Raw genomic sequence first — 12,096 nt, forward strand, 5'->3', positions numbered from 1 at the left:
AACATAGTACGAGTGGAATAGTATAATATTATTTGTAACTAGCTTTCATCCTCGATTTCTTTCGATAAAAAGTAGTCTAGGTGTTTAATTCTCCATCCTATATCGGTTATACCAAATTATTGAAAGGCTAAGAGGTGATAAACAACCAAACAAACACACTTTCACATTTATAATACTAGTAAGTATTTTTTTCAATCAGAACATTTTTCACTTGCACCATAATATAAAAGTAAATTGTGGACTAAATTTGTGAATCTAGAACTGGTGTTGAGTAAAAACGATTAAGCCACTGGTTGTGGAGACTGTAATAGATAAATAGATAAATGAAAGTTGCATCGGATCGGATCTGATCACTGATAGCACTTTTGGGGATTAAATTTATCTTATATAAGTGCAATACCGAGCGATTCGCGAGTGACCTCGTCGAGGTTTCGCAACCAATTTAGAAAATACATATCTATTTTAAAATCTAGTTATAGGTACGCTTACTGTTAATAGCAGTCGTTACTCTCGATAAATTAGGATAAAATGTTATTAAAAAAAGGTAGTTTTGTTATGTTTATATTTTTTGCGTGTGGCAACATTATTCTATTTCCCGCGTTTTTTGCTACATCGATTTTTGTATTGAGAGTGTAAACTGTCAACGTAGTGAAAATAAATTATATAAAAAGGTCAATTGTATTATTCCTAACATGAATCTACTTAAAGTGTAAAAAAAAGTTGCTGGTGTGTGTGTTTATTTCTTCGTTTACTTCTAAACCGTACGCAACGGCTTTTCAAACAGGTTTCACTATTATTTTGATATATTTTTATGGATGGTTTTTTTTTAAATTTTAACATGTGTGAGGCCAAGTCGTAAGTATATATAGATAAAAATCAATTGCCAAATGCATGTAAGCGCATGCATACAGCAACTACACAACGCCTGCGCCTATTTGGCTAGTTTTTCAATCGACTTTAAAAAGTAAGAGATGTCATTTCGGTTGTATTTTTTGTTTATTATCTTACAATTCTGTCAGTTATAAACCGATTTGGAAAAATATTTTTTTATTGGAAAGGATATACTTACGGATTAGTCCTAAAGAAATTTTATCAAAATCAGTTCAAAGGTTTAGAGTTTTTAATCCAAAATTTATCCGGCTTTGTCATAATTGAAGTAGGTTTTTTTGTGGGACACAATCTTAATCATTTATTACGGCAATTTTCAGGACAAGGTTTGTTTAAAAAAAAATCCAATTTCTTCATTAGTACACTCATGGGAAGCGGAGACCGTCACTAGACTATTGGCAAAACCCTCCAATAGGAGGTGGATCCTATATTCAGCAGTGGACAGTTAACGGCTGATATGATGATTATAATATTTTTTTTTATACAACTTAGAATGGCAAATAAGCTGACGGCCCGCCTGATAGAAAGTGGTAACCGTCGCCTATAGACATGAGCAGTACCATGGACATAACAGAGTATACTGTTTCGCCCATGATACCCCCCATGCGTTGCCATTCCTGAGGACTCAGGTGTTATTCCTCCGTATCCAGTAAATTCACGCCATATCCCACCCTTCAAACCGAAACAAAGCCATGCAAACACAACTGCTTCACACACACAGAAACACAACTCATTATATATCTTTACAGAGAAGAATAGAGGAAATTTAGAAAAGTAAATCTTACATTATTCTGATGGAGAAATGAACTCAGGATTTCGTGTAGGTACGTAAAAAATTTACTTATATTACTGCTTCATAGAGATTATCTATTGTCGTTGATACCTAATATGTATGATAGTCTTTATTATCACTAATAATATTAAAAAAAAAAACAACAATATAAAAGAAAAAAAACAATCATTTTTCTGGTTATAAGAGCTGCCTCAGCTGTTGCTTTATATGCACACGTCCAGCGAGATGCGTGCGTACCTATTTACGCACCTTTGTACGCACCCCAACGCTGCATGCGATTGCGTGCTTGTCGATTACTATCGGCACCGCCCGCGCCGGTTCGCACCTGTACTGCTCAGTTTGCTCCCACTTATTAGGCTATTTTTTTTGATGGGTGAAAATAGTATGGTAACCCCGCCTGCACTAACGGGATACGCTGGCGGAGCACCAGTGAAGGGTGATCGATGAGAATGAAAACAGGCCAGTTAGCCCATCATGATGAATTCATCAGGAACTAACCATGATAGTTTCCAGGGAGAACCGCGAGGAGGTCGACCTGGTTGGGTATATTGCTAGCAATAAGATTCTCAGTCTCCATTACTAACAATCCCTTTCCCCCCAAATTATTAGGCTATTTCTCTGCTCAATTCTCTGATTGCTCAGCAGCCAGATATTGATATATTTAATGACAATATAGATATATTTTTTTAATGTTGTTTAAAATTTTAAAGTTTGTAAAATAAACCTATGGCTACTACACTACACGTTTTGGGATACTGTAAGTGTGGTGAGTAATTTATAAATAAATAAATATAGCGCTGATTTTCAGATGGCCCCTTAACTCATTTAGCTTTAGCATGCGTACGGGTCGTCAACACCCATTTCTCGAATGGGAGATTCAATACATTTAACAATAAATAAATAAAAAAATATAACCAACTAAAACTAACAAAAAAAGAACACACTCTGCATACAATATAGAGCGGGTGATACCTAGAGCAAGATAGATACGCTAAAGTGTTACCAAGACAAAATATCTTCCCGTATCAGTCGGTATGCACCAGCCCTAAAAACCATAATTGCGTCGAGTCCATTGTACGACGCCTTACGATCACGCCACGTCTAATCTGACTACCAGATCACGTCTTAACTAGTTAATCTACTCGGATTTGTCTAACCGTACAATCAGGAATTCAACAACAAATCTTGAGTTTTAGCAATTAGCATGTAAATTTGCGAAGTTCGCGAAATAATTTAAAGCGGTGAATTCAAAACAATTTATATGTTAATCCAGTAGGTATGGACTGCACAGTGGATTAGGTACTCTTGACAGTACGACACGAGTCGCGGCACAGCGCGAGTGGGTTATTATAGGTAAATACTAAGGTAAATACATACCATGGATGACATGATTCTATAGTATTATGTGTAATTCGTGTTGGTGAATTGTACCGAGATAAACCTATTACATTTTTATTTTGACACACGGGAATGAAACTAATTGAGATAAAATTAAAAAAAAATAGGCTTTAAAATGAGAATGAAATCATCTCATCATGTGTATACCATCATTACTACATAGTATAAAACAAAGTCGCTTCCCGTCTGTCTGTCCCTATGTATGCTTAGATCTTTAAAACTACGCAATGGATTTTAATACGGTTTTTTTAATAGATTGAGTGGTTTAAGAGGAAGGTTTATATGTTTTTTTTTTATACAAGTCTTCGCCTATAGACATGAGCAGTACCATGGACATAACAGAGTATACTGTTTCGCCCATGATCCCCCCATGCGTTGGCAATGCATGAGGGGTATCATGGGCGAATTATTAAATTATTAAATATTCCTGAGGACTCAGGTGTTATTCTTCTGTACTCTGTAAATTCACGCCATATCCGATCCTTATATTTATAGTATTTTAAATAATTTCATGCCTAATAAAATTGAATAAACAACCTAGGTTTTATCAGAAGGTTGAAATTCACTGGCCTAGCAAGACATTTGTGAATATGCTGAATCAGAATCGATTAACGAGTTTCCAATTGATTCACTGCGGAATCTTGGTGAGTGAGATTCTCAAAGTTTGCGCTACTTAATGTTCTATTGATTGTATTGCGTTTGATTGCATTCAATAGGTTTGTAAATCCATTGAACGTCAATTATAATTGTTGAAATCGAAGGCAGTATCTATCTACTTATCTTTATACCACTTGTAATGCGCATTGTAGTCATTCGTTGCCATTCTTAAAGTCTATGGTGTTATCTCTCCATAACTTGAAAACCTGTAATTTTATTTAGCTTATAAACGAATGGAATGGCAACGCATGGGGATCATGGCTGAAATATACTCTGTTATGTCCATGGTACTGCTCATGTCTATAGGCGACGGTTACCCATTTTCCATCAGGTGGGCCGTCAGCTCATTTACCATTCTAAGTAGCATAAAAAAAAATAACTGAAATAGATATGTAGCTGTTTCAGAAATGTAAAATAAATGTTGTAGTAACACGAATTTATGACTTTATATGTCTATTTGATAAATTAATGAAAATACGTCACATACATATATATGTAGAAATTTATTCATTTCTAAAGTTGCACTATAATATTTGTTCGCGACATTATTTGTATATATGTAATCGTAATTTGTAGTTGTTAAGTCCCTAGTTTAATCGTTTGTATACTGTTATTTTATATAGATTTACATAGATTTAAGATACCTATAGTGTAAGTCAAATAAAGCATTCTTTACGTGTTGTAATTATTACCTACGAATAGAAATAGAAATTGTAACAATAAATAGAACTAAGAAATTGTAAATTGTAATAAATAAATAGACGCTATAGGGTACCGATCTGAAGAGACACGCGTCTCGTTCACTCTCACCCCGTCCCGCTCGCACAGATTCGCTAACGCGAGTTGGAAATGTTATCGTGCGAGCGGGCGGGTATAAAGATAGGCCGCCTCCCGTCGAGCGGCACCATTAAGCAGTACATGAAGGAAGCGTCTCGACGCTACTTCGCTGCGACCGAATCCCACCCGAACCCGCTGATAGTCAAGGCGGGCTCGTACACCCCGAGAGTGAACGTCACATTTAGACGTCGTCGCCCGAGGCACGCACTCTTAGACCCCGACGATTCCATAACTAAGGCAAACGCGTCCTCCCCAACTACCGCGGAACTCTCGTCCCTTGGGCCCGCAACCATCACACCAACACACCGCACACACCGTCCCCGCCGGCGGGGGCGAAGACTCATAACACCCGGTTCGCGCTCGCGGAATATTCGCTATACGCCCGAAAGTGCGCCGTCCGCGGCGTCTCCTCGTTCCCCCGATCGCTCCACCGACCCACCGTCCCTCGACGGGGGTCGAAGTGCGGCGGCCCGAGCCGAGGTTCGAGCCACTTAGGCGCCCTCGGGCGCACGCCGCAGTCCATTAGAAAGAGTCGACACCTCTGTCGCTCCCCTCTCGCGGGCTTGGAGTGCCATCCGCACTCGCCCCTGCACACACGCGTTCGGTGAAGTTGTAAAGGCCATCTGCGGCCAACAACACTTACAGTTAGAAAAAGAAAGAAAGAAGAAAAGTCGAGCGGCATTCGCTTCCGAGCAGCGACACACTACACTCGAGAAGAAATAGGACAAGAAGAAAAATACTCTCTTCAGACGGTACCGGAGGCTTCAGAATAGTAATCGCTGTGTTTCACTCCAGCCTGAACCAACGCCCCTACAGTCCACGCTCACCGAACGGCAGTCCACACCGTTCAATATTTAATAAACATTACCCCTTAACCCTTCTTTGCATAATGGTGGAAATTTCCATCATAACATTGAATGCCTAAAAATTATATAAAAGAACAAGTTGACTTTAAGTTGATCGTGTCTAGATACCTTTTTAATGTCCATTGCAGGAAAAAAATACATAGCTGTCAAATTTATTTTTTTAACCATTTTTCTTTAATTTTGAACATGAATTATACCATCTTCATTTATTTCACCGATAAAAAGAAATCATGCAAAGAAGGGTTAATATGTTTATTTGCTGCGTAAACGTTACATTTTAAATTATAATTTCTAACAAAATATGTCAATAATAAAGATACAAACTCATCTAATATGACTAAATAAAACTGCCCTGACCCTAGCGATGGTAGATTAATTATACCATCTTCATTTATTTCACCAATAAAAAAAAGTCGTGTAAAGAAGGGTTAAATTGAAATTTTATGGTACTATGATTTGTATTTCATGATGATGGAGGAGCGTGATCTTCTCATACAGGTGATAACACTTGTTCAAAATTAACCTTTTTATATACGTTGACAATTGTAGTTTTTTTTATAAAAAAAGAAAATTTGAAAACAATTGAAATAAAACAAAAATACATACAATACATCAAGTCAACAGACGGCAATTTTATTTCGGCTCGAAGGCTCGAAAGACCACTAATTGTATTTGTAAAATATACTGGTCCTTGTTATTATAACACTTACTAGAAGGTCACAACAACGATCTTAGTATTGTACCAATTTTTTTATGTAATATATATTTTAAATTTTTTCTAAAGTGTCACTTCAATTAGTTTCGCTCAGTAAAGTGTAGAAGCTGTAACTTGCACGTAGAATCTGAAAATAGTAAAATAAAATAATTTGATTATGATATCTGACGGGACAGCGCGGCGAGGACAAATTTGAAATGAAGTTTCTTGTATGCAAAATTCGAGCTTTTTACTCTGTACCATAGACATTATATAAAAATGTAATAATTACATATTGTGCCTAACACAAAAAAAAAAAGAAACCAATTTCAGTTGTGTGACAAAACTAGCTATTATGATTTAAAAACTACTAAACCGATTTGGATAAAATTACTAAGGAACCAATCTGTAAGTATATCCTATCAGATAAAGAAAACTATTTCCATATCAGTTTAAAATTGAATGAGTTACTAGGTAACATACATAAAAAAAATACAGTGGATTTGGGAACCTCTTTTTTTTAAGTCGGTGGAAACTGGCATGATACAGGGCCAGTAATGACACTTATTAATACAGTGACATCATATCTTTTTTTTAGGATGATAATGGAATGATTAACCCGCCTGTGTTATCGGTATATACTGGCGAAGCACCAGTGAAGATGAAAAGGCAGGCTAGTTACGTCGTGACGAATTCAACGGTAAATTAGTCACGATGGTTTCCAGTAGGAACCGCGTGGAGGTCGATCTGGTAGAGTATATTGATAGAAATGGGGACTAACCTCCCCATTACTATCAATATACCCAACAATCCCTCCTACCTGTGACGTCGTATTATCTTACAGCATATTTACTGCATGTTACAATTACGTACGACAGTGCTTCTGACTACCTGCCTTTGGGATTAAAGTCATAGGCTACATTTTTAAGCGACTTTCAAAAGTAAACTTTCTGTTCATCCTCATTATTTTTAACAATTTTGAACGAACTTTTGCAATGATTTTTATAGTCCCATACTAATTTTATGACAATGATAGCAAACATTTTTCAAAAATTTCAAATTACAAGTAATATTCTGTAAATCAAATAATCATTATCAAAATTTATCTTCACACCAAGTCCGCTATGGAGTAAGCAGAGAGAACTGAGTGCCAAATACCTCTGTTTTTGCATATATCTCTTGCTTCTTGCGTTTGATCATAATAGGGTAGTTTAGGTGATATTTAGATGTATGCAAAAACAGAGGTATTTGGCATATATAGCATATCGTCATGATATCAGTCCCAATTCTAGCAAAATACCCTATCAGGGCAACCTCCATGTGGAATCCGTCGTGCTGAATTCCAGGTGTATTCATCATAATGAACTAACTGACTTGTTTTTTCATTCTTATCATCCACTATTGGTGCCCCACCAGCGTATATCGATAGCGCTGTTATGATCCATAAAAAAAAGCTATAGTTGTATGTCATTTCTCATTTTAACATTATGTAAATACAAACATTTTCAATGCAAAGTATTATATCTACGTAACGTCTCGTCGCTCATAGGTGTGCGTGTCACGATGGAAGTAATTTTTTTGCGAGAAAAAATGTTCTTGTTCTATAATATAAGGTTAAAAGTAAAAGAAAAAACCGAGTACATACGAAGTATATGTTTTAACAATACATAATATATTATTATATTAATATATAATAATGATATCATCTATAAGGTTCAGTTAATAGTGTATTATAATAAATAAATAAATAAATGTTAGTTATATATTCTGATTATTCCTGATTTTTGAGGGCTACCTATCGAGTGGTGGTCCCATTGAAAATCAGCGCTGCAGCGCCACGCTGCAGCTTAAGCTGAGTAGGGACCATTTTAGCTGCTACTAGAAAATTATTATTTTAATGTATAAAGTTTCCATTAACGTTTGTACGTTTTGTAGCTGAATAAATGATTTATTTAGCTACGACTAGGTGTCGTATCGTTTGGGAGGTCCAGGATATAGCCTGGGATAGAACTGGCTGGAAGAAGATGCATGAATTAGTTGCACTAATAAGAGGAAACTCTTAAATGGAAAGAGAAAGAAATTATTTACTATTATTAAGTTTAAATAAAAGCATTAAAGAATATTTAGGTATCTCTCTATACATTTAGTATCTACTTACTGCGATGAAAGTGGACAGTGACATCACATTGAAAAGTCCAGCTTTGAAAACTAATATCTTCGTTGTGGTAACTCCAAGCAAGGCCACTTCTTTCTGCAGTCTCTTATCAGAACACACCCAATCGCTCTCGAATATTCCATAGCTTACTAGTTTACTCTGAAATTATGATTTAAGCAATTAGTAGAATGTTTCTATTACCTACTACTGTTAAAAGGGGCGAGAGGGGGGGGGGGGGGGTTGTTAGTAATGCAGACTTCCAGTTCCATTGTTAGTAATACACCCTGTTTGGTCGATCTCCACATGGTCCTTGAAAACCATCGTGCTGAACTCCAGGTATATTTATCAGGATAAGCTAATTGACCTGTCTTTTAATTCTCACCTATCATGCCACACTGGTGTCCCGCCAGCATATACCATTTCTTCTTTTTAATGAATGATAATAAAATGGTAACCCCGTCTGCGCTAACGGTATACGATTGCTCTCGTGTTTTTGTTGCCAAGTAGATCTATTTGCATGGCTGTGTTTCGGTTTGAAGGGTGGAATATGGCAGTGAAATTACAAGGCTTAACACAAGAGGGAGACTTTGTACAAAAGTCGTTTGCTTGAGTACCTCTGTCCCATTCGTGTTTCAACCGTAAAGCAGTTGTGTTTGCATGGCTGTGTTTCGGTTTGAAGGGTGGGATATGGCGTGAATTTACTGGGTACAGAGGAATAACACCTGAGTCCTCAGGAATGGCAACGAATGGGGGGTATAATGGGTGAAATAGTATACTCTGTTATGTCCATGGTACTGCTCATGTCTATAGGCGACGGTTACCACTTTCCATCAGGTGGGCCGTCAGCTTATTTTAAGTTGTATAAAAACCGTTAAATCTAATGGAAATAAAAATAATTATGTACCTCTTCGGTGACTTCATTGGCATGCCAATAGAACAGAAGCAGCTGAATCAGGCAGGCGACTACGAAAACGCAGCTGGAAATTAATGTCCCTAAATCGTCTTCTATCTGAAATTTTTATTGTTTTATTCGCCGGTAATATTTTTGCAAGAGGATACTTATCTAAATGTATGTGCGCGTATATTTGTTTTTTTCCCCTACAGAATCATCCAAGACCCTGTCATTTTGGGGCCGAAGTCGCTAATGGGAAACGTCACACATCGGTATAAATATGGTGAATTTGCTTGTTTTAATTTAACTTTAATTTTGAATATTATATTTAATTATAATTTGAGCACGTATATGTGTATACCATAGATTTATAAATGTAATATCTATGGTGTTGGTACTCTTACAAGTTGTGTTCGCTGATTTTCTGCGTGATTGGGATCTCATTAAATGATCATTATAAAAAGTAGCTCATCTCAGCAGTTTCTTCAAATACTACATATAATATACTAGTTCTTATATGTTTTGTATATTACCATGACTACGTTTTAAGAAAAGATCTTTTTTCAAGTGATGGGATCAAGTTTTCATATAGGCACCTAGTGTCCTGTCAGAAAACAGGGCGATAATAGGTAAAAGCAACTTAAAATACTTTTTTTTTATTTTCATATAGCACGGTACAGAGTGCATCCACCAAAAACAAAGTTTGGGAAAGTGCATTTTAGTGAAGGGAGTTTTTGGACGACGGAATTTAGGATGAGGATCAGAAAAGTTGAATAATGGATAATATAAGGAAAAGGACAGATAGCTGAATAGAAATTACAATATATTTAACCTTAAAAATATATTTACTAGTAAAGTAAATTATTTTTAATATTATTAATTAGTTTGCTATTACATTTTTAATCAACATCAAAAAGAGGTTTATAATTCTATTGTATGTTTTTATTCTATTTTATGCGTGCCTATGTTACGAGATATCTCCGCTAATCGTGAAGCGATTTTGACGATTCTTCTTTAATAAAAAAAGTTTACTCCTATATCTTCTCAAAATTAATGTATGTACAATTACCTACTTATTTTTTTATTCTAGTTTTTACCTGAGCGATTTGAATGATGCAGACTCCTAAATTCACTGAGATGACAATTAAATAAATAAACATGGCTGGTGATATTAAAGAGTTGAAAATCTTCTGGTACCTATAAAAGAAAAAAATTCTTTGATAAGTTTAGTAGATACAATAAGAACAATATACGTAATTAATAAGTGCCATAGAATAATGCGCCGTCTGGGTTTTAAGCTAAGTTTATTTTATAAGTAGTCAGCTAATTTACCCAGATATATTGTTTGAAGGCACAATCCAATCTCGAGTGAATTTAATAAAGTTTAGTTTCTAAACTAGGCCGACTAATTATTATTTTTTCTTGTTTTCACATTCTTAATCTTATTTTGTTAAATTAACAAAAAATTGTAATGATTAGGAACTGTTTTATACATTTCTTACGCACGAATGGCAGAACTTCAAGATAACATAAAATAAAATGCGTATATTACCAAAAGAAATCATAAAAACTTAGAACGTAGATATAATTTGAGGTTGTTTTATGAAAAGTTTAAATTAGGTACTATTAGTCCCCAAACTAGGTCAGACTTGTATCTCGGGGGCTAGGAGTGCGGTTACCAAATGTTTTAGTACATTATCTGAGATAGCAGATAATAAAATATGTAGGTACTTAGACACTGTCGACTACGTCAATGTTTTAGCTATTATAATACAGTCCATGTGGAACATACGAGTAGAGCTAATAAAGGAACTGTGAAACTGTGAATCTTTGAGATACTATTATGATCAACTATGCAAATGTTAACTATGCAAAAGATCCTTACTTTATCAAATCTGTGTACAAACTATGACAGGTTCCAATATTTTCATGACTTTTAATCTTGCTCGACCGATCTATAATTTTTACACAATTCAGACGAGAGATCCTCAATTGCCCAGCGAAAAATATCATCATAGTGACCACCAAAGTATCCCATCCGACCACATAGGCGCTCACGATAAGACCTAGTATGGTTTGAATGGCCATCGACACATAATATCCTGGAGGTTCGTTGCTGAATGGAGTGTAACCATCAAAAATATAATAGTAAATACTAGTTCCATTTTCAATAATCTGATTGTTTTGATAAGGTTCACTAAATATGCTAAAGTTAGAGAAGAAAGCCAGGCCCCAGAAGAAGTAGGAAACTCGGCGACTTCTGTTTATATATTCATTCAGAATTCCATCATATTCTTCGTCATTTTTGGCCAGCTGCTTCTGTTCTCTAGAAGATATGAAGTCGATGAGAGTCTCCCATTTCTTATAACTCTTGCGGAAGAAGCAGCTCTTCACTATTCCCATATGAAAGGGCGCATATTTGAGTATTAGCATAAGGGAATCTACTTCCATGCTAATGCAACATTTAACATATTGACTAAAGAAAAATGCAATCGTTATATAGAAAAAGCATTGTTTGAATTTCGTTAATTTTGTATTATTCGGGTGCCATAAACCAGTGAATTCTAAAAGACGTAAGTGCGGACCCACGGACGGGTACCTTGGATCTTCAAGGAACCTCAGTAGTCCTTTGGTACAAACCAATTGATTGCTCGAGGACATTATTGTAACTGGTGACTCTTAGTAGATTTCTTGTTAGAATACCGTGCAAAATACTAACAATTAGTTGGCGTGGGAGGTTGGTAGTTAGTTAAACTAAGTGGTATTCAGTCGTTATGAATATTTTGTTATGAATAATAATAGATTGCAATGATTGTAGCAATTAGCAGAGCTGTAATTTACCAGGTATCTAGTGTAATACTAGTAATTTACTAACGTAATTACTTGAAATAGAAATCTTTCTCCGCAATGTCTGTA

At 35.7% G+C, this 12,096-nt stretch overlaps 1 protein-coding gene across 1 annotated transcript; it reads right to left on the reverse strand.

Annotated features, from left to right (window-relative positions):
- Positions 1 to 6,042: 6,042 nt before the first annotated feature.
- Positions 6,043 to 11,867, reverse strand: LOC113513606 (odorant receptor Or2). The gene is made up of 5 exons (XM_031913536.2): positions 11,066 to 11,867; positions 10,278 to 10,377; positions 9,193 to 9,297; positions 8,292 to 8,447; positions 6,043 to 6,281 (listed from the first exon to the last, which is right to left on the reverse strand). The coding sequence occupies exons 1-5, from the start codon at positions 11,839 to 11,841 to the stop codon at positions 6,231 to 6,233; spliced, it is 1,188 nt and encodes a 395-aa protein (XP_031769396.1). The 5' UTR covers positions 11,842 to 11,867; the 3' UTR covers positions 6,043 to 6,230.
- Between the last annotated feature and the right edge of the window lie 229 nt (positions 11,868 to 12,096).

This window comes from Galleria mellonella, unplaced genomic scaffold, assembly GCF_026898425.1.
Source record: "Galleria mellonella isolate WM207_F2 unplaced genomic scaffold, CSIRO_AGI_GalMel_v1 utg117, whole genome shotgun sequence".
In the NCBI taxonomy this organism is placed as follows: domain Eukaryota; kingdom Metazoa; phylum Arthropoda; class Insecta; order Lepidoptera; family Pyralidae; genus Galleria; species Galleria mellonella.